General features: G+C 31.8%; 3 protein-coding genes and 2 further genes across 3 annotated transcripts, besides 4 other annotated features; 3 read left to right on the forward strand and 2 right to left on the reverse strand.

Moving 5' to 3' along the window:
• The first annotated feature begins 452 nt into the window (after positions 1–452).
• Positions 453–2,357: a sequence feature (similar to hypothetical protein; correction of possible frameshift sequencing error~similar to Saccharomyces cerevisiae ECM27 (YJR106W)).
• Positions 453–2,485, forward strand: Kpol_1013p62 (the record flags this gene model as incomplete).
• Positions 2,360–2,485: a sequence feature (similar to hypothetical protein; correction of possible frameshift sequencing error~similar to Saccharomyces cerevisiae ECM27 (YJR106W)).
• A 402-nt stretch (positions 2,486–2,887) lies between these two features.
• GPA2 (guanine nucleotide-binding protein subunit alpha) lies at positions 2,888–4,345 on the reverse strand (the record flags this gene model as incomplete). The annotated part of the gene is made up of 1 exon (XM_001646197.1): positions 2,888–4,345. The coding sequence occupies one exon, from the start codon at positions 4,343–4,345 to the stop codon at positions 2,888–2,890; it is 1,458 nt and encodes a 485-aa protein (XP_001646247.1).
• Positions 4,346–7,974: 3,629 nt separating this feature from the next.
• Positions 7,975–10,437: a sequence feature (similar to hypothetical protein; correction of possible frameshift sequencing error~similar to Saccharomyces cerevisiae CPA2 (YJR109C)).
• On the reverse strand, positions 7,975–11,321 carry Kpol_1013p64 (the record flags this gene model as incomplete).
• Positions 10,440–11,321: a sequence feature (similar to hypothetical protein; correction of possible frameshift sequencing error~similar to Saccharomyces cerevisiae CPA2 (YJR109C)).
• Positions 11,322–13,201: 1,880 nt separating this feature from the next.
• SEC17 (alpha-soluble NSF attachment protein SEC17) lies at positions 13,202–14,292 on the forward strand (the record flags this gene model as incomplete). The annotated part of the gene is made up of 2 exons (XM_001646198.1): positions 13,202–13,231; positions 13,423–14,292. The coding sequence occupies 2 exons, from the start codon at positions 13,202–13,204 to the stop codon at positions 14,290–14,292; spliced, it is 900 nt and encodes a 299-aa protein (XP_001646248.1).
• A 1,946-nt stretch (positions 14,293–16,238) lies between these two features.
• Positions 16,239–16,658, forward strand: MOH1 (Moh1p; the record flags this gene model as incomplete). The annotated part of the gene is made up of 1 exon (XM_001646199.1): positions 16,239–16,658. One exon carries the CDS (start codon positions 16,239–16,241, stop codon positions 16,656–16,658), a length of 420 nt encoding a protein of 139 aa, XP_001646249.1.
• Positions 16,659–16,878: the final 220 nt, after the last annotated feature.

Consider the following 16,878-nt stretch of genomic DNA (forward strand, 5'->3'; position numbering starts at 1 on the left):
AAAATTCGGGGGTGTGTGTAAAAAAACGGGTGTTTCAAAGGTTCAAAAATTTCCAAACCCCTCAGGACCAGGGTAGATTATATTTAAATCCCCTTTGTTTCCCCAAAGGAATCAGTGGGACACCAACTGTTTTTGGACATTGAAATTAAATATTTGTTTTCGCCGTTAGGTAAGACAAATACAACTTTCCATTTTAAAAGGAAGTTGGTTCTAAACGAATAATCGGACTTTCAAGAGGACATCCCTTAAAAAAAAATTGTCAGAAAAAAGGGGTGATGATTAGTTTTTTAAAAACCAGCTCAATCATTTCCCAAGTATCATCTAGATTTCATGAAAGTTATTGTAATAGGGGATTTGATTGTCTAGTATAGTGAGGTTTCAATCGTGAAATAGGATTTAATTTCTTATATTTGTTGGTGTTGGTGTTGGTGTTGCCTAAAGTTTAACAGAAAATGGGATGGCTTTTAGTGCTAACTCATCCAAAGGTTTTATATGAGAATTCTGTTCTTAATGCAGAGTTTATAATTGCCAGTATCCTTCAGATAATATTATATTTTGTAGTATTGGGGATATGTGCATCTGAATATTTATGTCCTAGTGTTGCAAGTTTAACTGATACGAATGGGGTTGGTTCTGGTGCATTAGCTGCTGTTTTATTATCCTGGTGTAATTCATCCCCTGATCTGTTCTCTAATTTTATGAGTTGGAATGCTAGAGGTGGCTATTCGACATCTGAGAGTAATGTAGTTCAATTGTCTATAGGTGAAGTTTTAGGTGCTTGTGGTATTATACTTTGTGTTGTTGAAGGTACCATATTCATGATTATGTCTTCTGTTGAATTAAATATAACAAACCATCAAAGGAAGACGATTTTAAGGGATCTAGGGTTTTCAAGCATTGCGATGCTATTGATGTGGTATGTTTGTCTTCAAAATTCAGTGACAATATTGAATTGTTTCACTATGATTATGATTTACATTGCATATATTTTAGTCAAATTTAAATTTAAGAATAAAAAAAATGAAAATAGAGAAGACCAAGAGGTTCCTTACGAACTAACCACTCAATATTTACCAGAAGATGAAGATGAAGAAATGGGTGATGAAATGAAAAATCATATAAAGCCAAGCATTCTATCCGCAATGGATTACAATAATATTTTAACCATGCTAGAAACGTCTAATTCCGATAATAATTCAAAGAATATTTTTAGTACAGATAATGAATTATTAGATAATGAGTTTGATATATCGATTCCAGAAAGAGCAACTACAGAACCTGTACCGGCGGTTCATTATTCTGATGTTAGAGAACCTCCTCATACTTCACCAGGTGAATTTCCTCCATTTCACGATATCCCAATGAGAAATCCTGAGGACGGTCATACTTTTAACATGGAAAGAAGGTCAAGAAGACAAAAGTTCACTAGCAAATATAGAGAAAATTTCTTTAGATTGTTCCTTCCACATCTTTTAAATTTTTCTAAAAAGTCATTTATAGATGCTTTCCTCTCAATTGTCACGATACCATTCGTAATTTTATTGCGCTTATCATGTCCAAAACCTATCGATATTATAGACTATGATGAGAATTTAAAAATATACAATTTTTCCCATATTGACATTCTAATGTTATTCATTCAATCGATCATATGCCCATTAATGTCATTTTTAATTTTAACTTGCATTTTGAATCAAGACCTTCATTTATTTTTTTGGACAATTCCAATCAGTATTTCATTTGTACTGGTGTCACTTATGTTGACATTCTATAAAACTTTGACATCACACAATAAATTTTCACTTGTGCCTTCATCATTGTCAAATACAGAAAATGACAGTACTGAATTGTCTAACGATAGAAGGACTTTGGAAATGTTGGTAAATGTCATCAAAATTGTATTTCTTTCAATAAGCATCATTAATTCAATTCTATGGATATCTTTAATTGCCAATGCATTAATTGAGATGTTAGAAATATATCAACAGAAAACAGGTATTTCTGAAGCAATTTTAGGATTAACAATATTTGCATGGGGTAATTCCGTTAGTGATTTAATATCTAACATAGCTATGTGTCGATTATATCGTAAAATGCCTTATGACAACTCGACTCATAGAAAAGATATGGCGACAAAATTCTTCATCATTTCATGTAGTTCATGCTTGGGTGGTGTGTTATTGAATTCGATGATTGGGGTTGGTGTCAGTGGTTTATTTTCGATGTTGTTCATGCATAAGAATAAGGTAGACTGGTGGTTTTTGAGGAATGTTAAACTCGATGAAGGTAAAGATGAGTTCAATACGACCTTTATGATTTCTGTGTCGCAATTTTATTTTCAATTTTTTTACTGGGCATAAATTTTGGTGGCCCACAAATGGTTCAGAACTGGTTAAAAAATCAAAAGTTTTTCGTAGGACTATTTATGTGTGGTATATGGGTAATAGCAACAGCATCTAATATTCTTGTTGAGACATTTAAATGATTTCAGTTATAAGGTTTGAGATCGTTACTAGCATTTGATTGTTTTCTATAGTTATTGTTAACGTATATTTATAAATAAGATAGATAAGAAAACTATATGACTTCTATAAAATTACAAAAGAGAGATTTGTAACGATCTTAATGGATGTCTACTTGGGAACTTCTCTTTAAAATCGATTTGACATATTCTCTAATGTCTACAATGAAAAATAGGATGTCCAATTGTATTATTATGATTATGTTCTATGATTATGATTATGATTATGATTATGACAATTATTATTATTATGATTATGATTATGGTTATTCCTATGATTATGGTTATGATTATAATTATATTGATTATAATTTGGTTACATTATTCCCCATCTTCTAGATTCTATGTTATACGACGTTCATTGCATTATAAAACACCACTATCTTTCAAATTATTCTGTAATATCGTTTCTTTAATAGCAGCAAATACTAATTTGATATTTGATGTGTCAGTAGCTTGTGTGACATGAGGGTAGATATTCAAGTTTGCTCTATTCAATTGAACGAATCTCCATAAGATGTATTTCGCAGCCTTATTTATATCTTGACCACCGGTATAATCAGGGAAATAATTTTCAAGCGGCACTCTTTTCAATTTTTCTGCAAATAAATCTACCTTATTCAAGAAAAGAACCACTGAAGTACGAGCAAACCATCTACTATTTACGATATTATCGAACAACACCAATGATTCCTGGAATCTGTTTTGGGATCTATCTTCCATAAGGAATTGATCATATTCTGATAAAGAGACGCAAAAAATAATCAACGTTACATTGTTAAAACAATGGATCCATTTTTTACGCTCTGATCTTTGACCACCAACATCGTAGATGTGAATTTTTAGATCAGAATCCAAATTTAAAACTGTGTCAAAAATACCTGAGGTTCTTTCTCTTGATCTTAAAATATCCTGATCCGTAGGATTATAATTTTTCTTTGAGATACGGTTGATATTATCCATGAAATAAGATGCAGAATCCATTATGTACACTTTTGAAATGTCGGGAGAATTTATTAAATTTTGAGTTGAAGTCAATTTCCAAACTCTATTCAAAGTTTTAGAATATTTCAATGGGTATTGTGTCATAGATTCAAATTGTGGTTGACTTGCTTCTGATGCGAATTGTAAGAAATCATCAATTTCTTCTTGAGTTAAATCTGAATTACTATCAATTTGTAGATTAAACTTTTGACGGGCACCTATCAGATCTCTTCCTATTTCAGTCAAGTTATCATAAATAGCGCTTCTATAAGATATTCTTTCTTTATCGCTGAAACCATTTTGATGTAAAATTTTTAATTGTTGCAAAATAGTTGACTTACCAGATTCACCAGCACCTAAAAGTAAGACTTTTGCCATTGGGTCATTTTTATTTGAAACATCAATCTGTTCAGTATTTCCAGTTGATACGTTTGTTAAAGAAAGATCACTGTTATTACTCATATTAACGTTTGGATTTTTCAACATCTCATCTAAATCTGTACTTGTAGTAGTATCATCATTTGGAGTAGTTGATCCACCGCTTTGTGAATTTAGTTGACTACTTTTGTAATCACCATGATTGTTAGCAATATTCGTTGAATTCTTGTTGTTATTATTGCTATTGGTATTAATATTACCTAGTTTTATGTCTATCGTTGTACTTGTTGTATTATTGTTATTACTATTTTGTTGATGCTGATGCTGCAACGTAGTTGTGCCGGAATCTTTTCCAGATTTGGCTAGTTTACCGGACTTCAAATTCGAGCGATTTCTGGTCTTCTCATTTACCTGATTCGAATCAGAAGTTGTGGAATCATCCTTCGACCCACAAAGACCCATGTCTATAATATTAAGTTAACTCTTAACGGCGAGTATAAGTATGTATATGCTTCTTTATTTTTTTGAATATCCCAAAAATAAGATGCTGTGCTACGATGTGTGATATACCGCTGGTTAGTTTTAGATTTAATTTTTCAGTAAAGGTCTAAAAATATGAAATCAGTACTTATATATGAATAATATACAGACACTGATCTAAACTCTTTAAGTGATGAAATAAGGATATATGTTAGTTCTCTTTACACCGATCTATCGATGTTCAATAAAAGTACAATGGACAGTAAATACAATATACCTTAATAATTGTGTGAATCTCCACCTGTCAACGACTACAAAACTAAGAAACTAATTTAATCTGGTCTAAATTCACTTCAATCCAACTCAATTCAAAAACAGGAACCCTTGCACTGCACTGCACTTCTGAATAGATTAATTATATCTCCTAAGGTCTCTCTTAAAAAAGGAAAGGAACAAATTCTGACGACAAAAATCCACTATTTGTCCAAATAAAAACAAAGAACCAGTAATGTATGAATCTAAAAAAAACTACCAATGATACCAAAAATATGAAGGTCAGACAAACGAACATATATATATATATCTTTAAAATTCCAAATCATGGTATTGAGAATTAAGCTAATTCTTTTTATATATACTAGGAACTGTTTTTCTTTTCGAACTTAAGTTATGATTTTGATTTTGAATTTGAATTTGAACTTGATTTAAGATTTTTTTTCAAATTTGGCAAAAAAAAGAGACAAGTTGTGCGCGATTTGTCTTAACTTTCTTGATTTTTAGTATTTCGGTTAGTTTTTTTAACACTATTTTTTCTTTTTCCGTTTCTTTTTGGATATAGCTTTTACTTTTTGGTTTGTTTGTGTTAGTTAGTGTATGCAATTTCGTACTGCGCTTTCTCGGTCGGTGTGTGTATTTTTTTTCGATTTCGATTTCGATTTCGATTCCGATTACTTTGTCGGTTACGGGCTCGGTTACGGGTACGGGTTCGGAACTGTCTTCGGGTGGCATAGCACAGGATAGGAACCAGGCTGACTGAGTAGAGACAAAGATTAAGACAAATACAAGAAGAGAACATCAGAGAAGGAAGCGAAGGAAGGAAGAGCGAAAGAAGAGAAACAGCGCAAGATTGTTAGCGCTGCGGTAGTGTTTGTAGTTGACATGTAAGCGAAACTCTGCAAAAGAAAAAAGAAACTAAACAAATGGATAATAAAAAAAACAAAAAGAAAAAAAGTAATGGACGGATCTTCTTCTGATTCTGGTGCTGCGGACATTGATCTTGGTGTTTTTCTGTGCTTTTCTGTGCTTTGAAAATGAAAATGAAAATGAAAATGAAAATTGCCGTACGTAGGTGTGGGGCCCCTAACTATTTGTCGTGGATGTGCATCAAGAAGAATTTGGGAGAAGTGCGAGAAAAAGAGAGGGGGAGGGGGTGAATTAGAAAAAAAGACGGAAGGGAGGGTAAGTGGGGGATATTGAATACTCTTTATTAGGCCTGTTTCTCTGCTTCGTTAATTTTATTTATGTTTTTTATTTTATTTTTTTTATTACAAGTGACAACATTTCCTTACCTTTCCAGGCGCTAGCAACAAGTGTCACACCCATCCACTCTCTTACTCTCTTACTCTCCATTTAGTTGTTTATCTTATCATTTGACGTTTTAATAAGTAAATAATTAGATGATTAACCACATTTGGAAGAAATCAACACGAAGTCAACAAAGAGACAAGAAGGAGCAAAGTTAATCGCTGAGTAAGTATAGTATTATGCAATGCAATTTTGAAAAACATAACTATTGCATCATATACAATTTTACTTCATTTGTCCTTCTTGCTCCTGCGCCAACTCTCATGCATTTTTTTCGCATTCCCATTGTGTTCAAGATTTGTTATGTTGTTTATAACTTTCTTCAATTAAACCCTACTTGATATTATTATTGTATTTTACTATTATTATTACGGTAGGCCTTTATCTTCGCACCAAAACGCAATTAGACATCTTGACTTACCTTTCTATCCCCTCCTCCCCCCTTGCAATTTTGTCCAATAATAAGTTGCTTTAATTTTTATTTTTGGCAATTATGGTTTTCACGAATTTATTTCAACAAAAAAGTAAAAGACGGAGACTACAGAGATATATCCTAAGTGATTCTACAACTAGTGTTGCATCTCTTCTATTGTTAAAAAACAAATACAATAACAAAAACAAAAACAACAATTGCATTGCATTGCATGTGTAACATTCTTTTAGCAAGGGACTCAAACAACCAAGGTTAAATACATCGCCGTAAATTTTACTTACTAATTCGACCCCTCCACCTCTCATCACCACTGTTCACTCTTTCTCCTTCTCTTTCAAGTCTTCAAACCAATACTTATAAAGGCAGCATTTTTACCGCTTCTTGCATAATTCTTTTTCCTTGTTAGTTGCACTCTTATATCTCAAGATAACAAATTATCACAGTTCTTTCCTTTTTATTACTTATACAATTGTCTAATTTAAATTATAGTAGTATTAATTATAATAATCATCCATTAGTTAAATAGATCCAGTTCTTACACTTTCAGTCGTAGGAACTTTTGGAGAAACACTATTAGCTCTCCCTTCCCCCGTAAAAATATCCATAACATACATTCGAGGTTACCAACACATTTGATGACATCTGTCATTATTTTCAAATAGAAATTGGAAAAATAGAAATAGTTTATCGTAAAACAAAGCAATTTAATTAGCCCAATACCATTATTTGCCTCGGTAACAATGCTATCATCCACTGTGAATCAACCGATTTCTTTAGCCACTTATTCCTGTCTCTTAGAGAGGTAACATTTATCAATGATAGTGCTCCGTTTTAAGGGGGGGTGGAAAGAGATAAAAAGCAAATGTATCTATCCGATAAGCAGTATAACCTCCTCCTTCTGCTGCCATTGATTATTATTATTCGCTTAAAACACGACGACACGATACCTTCTTTAAATAGTATCATCTCCTTCTTTTTGAGTTCATTGGTGCAACAGTAGAGTCACCCAACGGTCTTCTGCAAACAACACTATTTTTACCCTTGGGAATTGGTCGCAATGTTGGTAAAACTTCTGGAGCAAGACTCCTATCATACATCTCTTGCTCATACTCTTTGTTCTTTTTAACATCTTTGGTTATGTCGTCATTATCATAATACCATTCAAGTGGATCAGCTTTCTCTTGCTTGCTGTAGCTACTCATTTTACTCAACCAGCTCTTAGAAACCCAAATCTCTGTAGTAATATCTTGAAAAAAAACTGCTCTAGTTTCAATATCTCTCCCACCGCAGCTTTGAATCAAAACTATTACGGAAACCTATGTTATTGATTGAGTCCACTCTTCTTTATATACCTCTCTCTCTCTCTCTAACTACTGTTTTTCATTTCTTTTCCTTGCTAATTTTTTCATCTATTAATTTTCAGGCTTTATATGGAAATTTCCGTTAAATCGTCTGTACTTTTTTTCTTCTTAGATTTTATATTTAAATTTTGTTAATTATATGTACTTACTAATATGATGACTAGTTGAGTATTTTTGCTAAAATTATACACATATGTTGGTCTAATATGTTATTATATTCATTCATGTAGTGTTTAATGTGCTTTGAATCCTAGATACTCATCCCATGAACGAACTTCTTTTGGAACTGACACATCGACTGAATTCAATGTAGCTAATTTAGTTTTCAAATTGGCCTTTAAACACTTAGCAAATAGTATAGAAGTTTGAGGCTCGTTGAAAAGAGGTATACCAAAATCGATAGCATTCCTTCTAGCGATGTAATCTTTATCATAAATGTTTTCACCTCTTTTGCTTGCCAAATTGAACACCATTTCTATGACATTCTCTTGGAATATTTCTTTCAGTTTCTTTCTATCGTTATTAGGAAATTCAATAACCTTGATCTCGCCAGAATAATAGTTTTCTAAATATTTTTTAGTATCTTCATCGGTAGTGAATAAATTGTAACCTAGACCATCGATTAATGTAGATAACTCTCCTAAATATTCTTTGTTAATGTCACCGCCTACTAGGATACCAGAACCTGGTAATGGAACTTTGAAATTCATGGTACTTTGTATAGCTGTCCAATAACTTTCAATCAAATTTTTACCAAAAGATGCTACCTCACCTGTAGAAGCCATTTCAACCCCTAAAAATGGATCGGCGCCTGCTAATCTTGTAAATGAAAATTGAGGAACTTTGGTTGCAACGTAATCATATGATTTCCCGACAATTAGATCAACTGGTTTCAATTCATCCTCTTTATCTAGGAAGGCTTTTACTGCAACTTCAATAAAATTAACACCTAACACCTTTGAGACAAATGGAAAAGATCTTGAAGCTCTAATATTACATTCGATAACTTTTAAAACACCTTTACCGTCATTTATAACTTGCATATTAAATGGGCCTGTAATGTTCCAAGCTTTGGCAACTTTGTCGGCAATTTCTTTTAATTCGTTCTTAATCTTTCTATCTATTATCTGTGGAGGCAAAACCAAAGTAGCATCACCAGAATGCACACCAGCATTTTCGACATGTTCAGAAATTGCATGTACAATAACTGTACCTTTGTATGCTACAGCGTCAACATCAATCTCCTGGGCACTTTCAATAAATTTTGAAATTACGACAGGATGGTCTGGAGATACATCAGATGCCAATGTCAATTTTTCAACTAATTCATCATTATTATTGACAACATTCATAGCAGCACCAGAAAGGACATAAGACGGTCTTATTAAGACTGGATAGCCAACTTTTGAAGCAAAGTTTTTAGCCTCATTTAACGATGCCAATTCGCTCCATTCAGGTTGACCCACATTAATAGAATCTAAAATTGATGAAAATTTATGTCTATTTTCTGCTTTATCAATATCAACTGGAGAAGTTCCTAGTATATTATAACCTTGTTCATGTAATTTTAAGGCAATATTTTGTGGAGCTTGGCCACCCATAGAAATGACACAGCCTGCAGAATGTTCTAAATCATAAATATCCATTACTCTTTCCAAGGACAATTCTTCAAAATATAATCTATCCACTTCGTCAAAATCAGTAGAAACTGTTTCAGGGTTACAATTAATCATAATTGTCTTCTTACCTTCCTTTCTCAAAGTCTTGGCTGTATTGACTGCACACCAATCGAATTCAACAGAAGAACCGATTCTATAAACACCAGAACCCAAAACTAGCATACCATGGTCATTAAAGTCAACATCGTGCTTTGTTGCGTTATAAGTTGTATATAAGTAATTTGTTTGAGCAGGAAATTCTGCAGCTAAAGTATCGATTCTCTTTACAAATGGAGTTATGCCAAATTGTTTTCTTAACTTTCTGACGTCAAATTCAGATATATTAGATCCATTATTTTTGTTAAATGAAATTGCTATTTGTTTATCAGAGAATCCTAATTTCTTGGCTCTCATTAGAATATTTTCATCAATTGTTCCTAAATTATTTTGTTCCAGCTCTTTATACATGTCAACGATATTCATACACTTGTGCAAAAACCATGGATCAATCTTAGACAATTGGTGAACTTTTTCTACACTGTAACCTTCTACTATCAAAGCTTGACCTATTGCTAATAATCTTCTGTCTGTTGGGAAGGCTAACACATTATCTAATTCATCCCCAAATTCGTCAGAACCTTGAAATCCCACCAAAGATGGATCAACGCCTCTAATTGCCTTTTGTAAAGCCTCTTCAAAATTTCTACCGATAGCCATAACTTCACCAACTGATTTCATGGATGAACCAATTTGTCTATTGACATATTGAAACTTTGCCAAATCCCATTTAGGAATCTTAGCAACGATATAGTCCAGAGATGGTTCAAAATTTGCTACAGTAGTCTTAGTAATTGGATTTGGTAATTCAGGTAAAGTATATCCTAACCCAATTTTTGCAGCTGTATAAGCAAGTGGGTAACCTGTAGCTTTTGATGCTAATGCAGAGGAACGAGATAAACGGGCATTGACTTCTATAACTCTATAGTCTAAACCATTGGGTTGCAATGCATATTGGACGTTACATTCACCAATTACACCTAAGTGATTAATAATTTAATTGCCGCGGATTTAAGCATATGATATTCCTCTTCAGACAAAGTTTTGAGAAGGTGAAAAGACGATGGAATCCCCCAGTATGCACACCCAAAGGATCGAAATTTTTCCATATTACAAACAGTGATACAATTTCCTACACGATCTCTAACCACTTCGTATTCTATTTCTTTCCAACCTTTTAAAGATTTTTCTACTAACACCTGTGGTGATAGAGCCAAAGACTGGGCCACTAATTGTTTTAATTCAGATTCATTATTGGCAAAACCTGAACCTAATCCACCTAATGCAAATGCAGATCTAATAATCACAGGATATTTAATTTTGGCTGCAGCATTAACTGCTTGATCCAAAGTTTCACAAGCAATTGATTCTGCGATAGGAATATTGATTTCCTTTAACGCACTAGCAAACAGGTCTCTATCTTCTGAAGTAATCAAAGTTTTAATTGGTGTACCTAAAACTTTAACATTATATTTTTGTAAAACCCCAGATTTATCTAATGCAATACCACAATTCAAACCAGTTTGACCACCAAAAGTTAATAGGATCCCATCTGGTCTTTCTCTTTCTATAATATAAGTGATATATTCAGGTGTAACAGGTAAATAATAAATTTTATCAGCCAACGAATGAGAAGTTTGGTTTGTAGCAATATTTGGATTAATCAAAATTACATTAATATTAGCTTCTTTCAATGCTTTGATAGCTTGCGAACCACTATAGTCAAATTCACCTGCTTGGCCAATTGATAACCCACCAGAACCTACAACCAACACATTGTTCACACCTTCGACTAGTTCAGGATTGAATTCAGGAGAGTTGAAAGTCGAAGTAGTAGGAATAAAACTTTGATAAACTGTAGACATCTTCACTACTTTGATGAACTAATTAATTATCCTTAAAAGATATAGATAATAGTAGTGTATATATATATGTAATGAGTATACGATTACGTTTACTATTCGAGAGATGGAACAAGAATAGAACATGATAAAGAATACAATCCTAAATGAAGGAACTATATGATGATAGTAGCCATCCTTATATAACACTCTTGTGAAATTTAATTATTCTAATTTATCTGTTGAGTTTTTTTAAACTTGTGATCAATTGCATTAATTGACTAAGTTATGCAATTAATAAACAGTTCTTGATCTTGTTTTACTCATTTTGATCCTTAAGGTCAAAGTTCCTCTTCCAAACAGATACTTCTGGTTCTACTGTTTTAAAAATGTATCACTCATTCATTACATCAGCTTTAAAAGCAGATCGATGAGTCAGACAGATATCTAAACATGTCTAAATAGTTTTGTCAAGAGCCCTTCAGTTTAGTTTAGTTCTTTAATCTGACTGTTGCAGTTGCTGTTGCTGTTTCCGTTTCTGAGTGGTAAACGGATAAAGGCTCGAAATGAAAAGTTAATTAATTTAAGAGTCATAGTAACGAGAAAAGTATTAGTCAGAGGCATCTTTGTTGGTTTATATTAAAAAGACTTTGGTTTTAGCCAACCAGAAGAAGTGTAAGCTGTTGATGTTGATGTTGATGTTGATGTTGGTGTTGGTGTTAATGTTGACGTCAATTGGGTTGTGGAGGGCTTATCGTAAGGTCAGTGAGGATGCTTGATCAAGTGGTGTGGAATGGATAAACCTTGGGTTCTTGTAATATTTTATAATGTTATACTATTATAATTGTATAGTATTTATGTATGTAAATATGTTCTGTTTGGAGATGTGGGCATCGTGAATAGAGTTCTTTTAATTTTGGATTTATATTTGAGTATGATTTTAAATTTGGTTAAAGAAAATAACCTCTTACTTAAAAAATAAAAATATATCAACTAAATGTAAAAAATACGTTGGGAATACACAGTATCTTAATTTTATAATTAAAAATCACATTCTAAATACAAGTTTGGGTGCATTAAGTTAAAAATCTTGCACAGTGTATGTATTCATGATACTACTTGACAAAATGCTGACACTAGTATGATTGATGACTGCAGTATGTTTGCGACGGAAATCAATGGGAATCCTAACTTCAAATAATTTTTAATAAACACCAATATAAGAAATCAATAACTACAACTACTATAGAATAACCAACTTAATCTCATGATTGTGAGAGTATTTTTCTTAATTAATTTTTCAGTCAGCTAGTATTGAGATAATTGGTTTAGACACCGAGAGGAATCCAATCAACTACTATCCTCATATGGATCAACCATCATTTGAAGTAGGTAAAATCAATAATACTCACTTCTTCAGCAAACTAGTTCATTTATCTCATAGTTTCTACAATTTAATCCCAGCCCATTTCCCTCTATTAGGAAGTTGCGTTAGTTTACAGAGATATCATGTTGGTTGCTAAAGAATCTTGCTTTAGTCTTAAAAGACCTAATTTTAAGAGATGAGGGTCCGTATTTGTTCAAGTTAAAATATATTACTATAGAATCAATTCTTCATGATGAGCTTTAACCCAATTCAACACTATGATTAATGTAATCAGGTGCATACATCTACCGGCTGTCTTTAGTCTCTTATATACATAAACCATCATATATAATTCGTGATATATGATCTAAAATCCAAGTCACATGACTTACAACAGTCCAACGTTATTTCGAATTCAATTTAAATTTCAAGAGTTGCCAATTAATACATAAATACTTGCAATAAATTTAAGGATGGTTTGGTATTATTGATCAACCATTGAGTTACAAATACCTACACCAGAATATATCAATCCACTATGTCTGATCCTAATGAACTAATTGAAAGAGTATGTTACTTATGTTTTATTCAAGGAAACCTACTTGATGAAACAAACAGGTTGTTTTATTAAGCTATAAAAAAAAAAGAAGGTCAATGAATAAGCTAATACAAAACAGAAATAAACTTCGATGAATTTAACTTTTACTAACTAATATTAAAATTATAAATAATGAATGTTATTTCTATTTTTAAAATCAGGCTGATAAAAAAGGTGTTCCATCATCAGGTTTGATGAAAATTTTTGGTAGTTCTGATTCAAGTAAATTTGAAGAAGCTGCTGATTTATGTGTTCAAGCTGCCAATTTATATAGATTGCGTAAAGAATTGTCAAAAGCTGGTGATGCTTTAGTTAAAGCTGCTGATTATCAAATTAAAGCTGGTAATGATGATGAAGCTGGTAATACATTTATTGAAGCTTCAAAATGTTATAAAAGTAGTAATAATGCGGGTGAATCCAACAAAAATGCACAAAATGCAGCAAATTCATTAAGTAATGCCATCGAAATTTTCACGAAAAGAGGTCAATTTAGAAGAGGTGCCAACTTCAAATTTGAATTAGGTGAATTAATGGAAAATGAACTACAAGATTATAAATCTGCAATGGAATGTTATGAAATTGCGGGTGAATGGTATTCACAAGACCAAGCATTAGCTTTAACCAACAAGTGTTTATTAAAATTAGCATCCTTAAAAGCTCTTGATGGATCATACCTAGATGCTGCACAAGTCTATTCTAAATTGATTCAAAATTCAGTTGGTAATAGATTAAGCCAATGGTCCTTAAAGGAATATTATTTAAAAATGGGATTATGCCAATTAGCAGCTGGCGATTCAGTTGCAGCCACAAGAACATTACAAGAAGGGAACCATCAAGATTCCAATTTTGCAGGTTCAAGGGAATCTGCATTACTAGAAACATTAATCCAATGTGTCAATGATGGAGATAGTGAAAAACTAAGTCAAACTGTTTTTGATTATGACAAGTTTAGTAAATTAGATAAATGGTACACCACCATTTTATTAAAGATTAAAGATAGCATAACTGAAGCAGAAGATGATTTGTTATAAATCTATTTATTCATCAAAGCTAAGGATCCAAAGATAAAAATAAGAGTAATTTTTTTTTTAGAAATTTTGTATATTACCATTCTAATTATTATTATTAAAAAGACATAAAGAACACACAGAATTTTATGTATTTATATATATACAACAAATCAAACAATCCCTTGTAATTTCATATACATGTAAATTCTTGCATCAACCCTCTCTCCAACCAGAATATCTTCTGACGCATTTAAATCATCTAGGTATTTTTAAGGGAATTACTGACATTACTTTGCCAAAATTGGAAGCAAGTGAGTGTGAGTGTGTATGTAACTATCGAACAGATACTAATGTCCATAAAATATTAACATTAAATGCAATATCGCCCATTAAATGGATAGACCTGATATCGCAAGTTGTAACAATAACTACTAAATAGATGCATCCTTTAAGTATCCAGGCAACACGGATGGGAAGGGGGAGATGAGATGAGATGAGATGAGATGAAACGAGATTAGGAAATCATCAAGTTTCGTCTTACCTTATATGGATGATCTATTTAAAAAGGTAAAGTAACATTTAAACTAAACAGTAGTTTTAGAGGTTAACTACAAGTCTAGTTTGCTCTGTCATTCATAACGTCCTGCGTATAGAGCGAACCGTTCTCTCCTTTTGAAGGGAACCCAACGTTAAAAGGAACCCATATCAGGCAAAGTTTGCTTACTTTTATAGCCTAATTTTAATAGTTTATTACAACATGATGATGATGTTGATGTCGATAATGATGACCCTTACCTCCTAAAGAAAGAGAAATGGTTTTGGTTGTTTGCTTTTAAACTTTTGGTACTATTATTACTTAGCTTCCTTGATGTTGTTATCCTTTGCATTATATAAATCGGTTGATGATAGATAGAGAGAGTTGTTTTATTTCAATTCTAATGATAACCCTAAGTGACGTTGTAAGCTGTATAGTTTTGTATAGTTTTTTGTCTTGTCTTGTCTTGTTTGTAGGTTTCAAAATTTAATTTAATTTAATTTAAGTTTAAATTTAAATCGAATTTTACTTAAAACATATTTTATACTCTTTCTTTTTGTCTCTCTTATATCCCTTTCCTTATGGCTTGGCTTGGCTAATTGTTGGAATGGTTGTATTATTCAGTTGTACTTGTATTGTTCGAGAACTTCTTGACATACATAGCATAGCATAGCATATCATATCATAGAATACACCCATATATATATATATATATATAAATTAAATATTTCAAGCATTTAAATTCTATTATAATTATCTTATTGTATAAAGGGTAAGTGTTCTTGACAAAAGGAAACTAAGTATAGTTGATTTATCTGATTTCATATATATTTATACTATTTGGCAATTCTTATTAATTTATTAATATTGACAGTTGAGACAGATATTATATTATAAATATAATATAGTATTATTTTATTTTTTTTTATTACAAGGACTATTATTAGTAGTATTAGTTGTGACCCCATTAATTTAGAATAGAAATATAAAGGATTGTTATAAAATATAGTCATATTATATTATATTACATTATATTTTATTATATTACGTTATTACCATTATTATTACTAAATAAGGTATTGGTTTGTACAAGACAAGACTGGTTGTTGTTGTAGAAGTAGTTATTGTCGTTGGAGTAATCGATAAGCTAATAAGTTAATAATTGTTAAAAAGAAAGTGAGTGGTTTTCGATTAAAAATTTGTATTTCTCATCCCAATCAATACCAATAACATTTTAAACACATATAACAACACCTAGTTATTAATACGAAGGGGATTCAAATCAGATTATCCCATCAATACATATATATATTATAACAAAATAGAACTGAAATAGAATTAAAGTTAAGAAGGGTTGCACTCTTAGAGAAAGGAAGTGAATAAAATTATTTGATTCTAGTTCTAATCACTGATATATTTTTTAATAAAAGAAATGGGTTTACGTTACTCTTCATATATAGATAGTCCTGTGGCTGTGAAATATGAGACGTTGAAGGATAATCCAGCGTTTAGCTACAGGGATAATAGGATGCTCAAGAAACAATCAAGCAAATTTATAACATATGGCTGTCGTCATTGTAGAACACATTTATCATCATATTCGCAAATTATGTCTAAAGATTATAGAGGGAAGACTGGAAATGCCTACTTGATGAAACATGTCGTTAATGTCATCGAAGGTAAACCTGAAAAAAGGTCGATGATTACTGGGGATTATATAGTATGTGATATTTTATGTCATTGGTGTAAGAACACAGTGGGTTGGAAGTATCTAGAAAGTGAGAGAAAGGACCAACGTTATAAAGAAGGAACTTTTGTTTTGGAATTGCAAACGATATGCAAATGTGAGTAGAAATTTAGGGTGTCCTCTTTAGTTTTCTTAAAGAATTCTATTTTTACACCCAGTTTCTGGTTTCTAGTTCAATCAAATTACTTTATTTTAATTTAGATTCTCTAGGATTATTCAAGCATAGGAAGGTTTACAAATTTACTACTATTTCCACCTTTACTACAACGTCATTAAAATCTTCATCACTAAGATACTATATTCAATTTATTTTTGGTTCTGGTTT

Source organism: Vanderwaltozyma polyspora, genomic scaffold (genome assembly GCF_000150035.1).
Source record: "Vanderwaltozyma polyspora DSM 70294 KpolScaffold1013 genomic scaffold, whole genome shotgun sequence".
Taxonomy (NCBI): domain Eukaryota; kingdom Fungi; phylum Ascomycota; class Saccharomycetes; order Saccharomycetales; family Saccharomycetaceae; genus Vanderwaltozyma; species Vanderwaltozyma polyspora.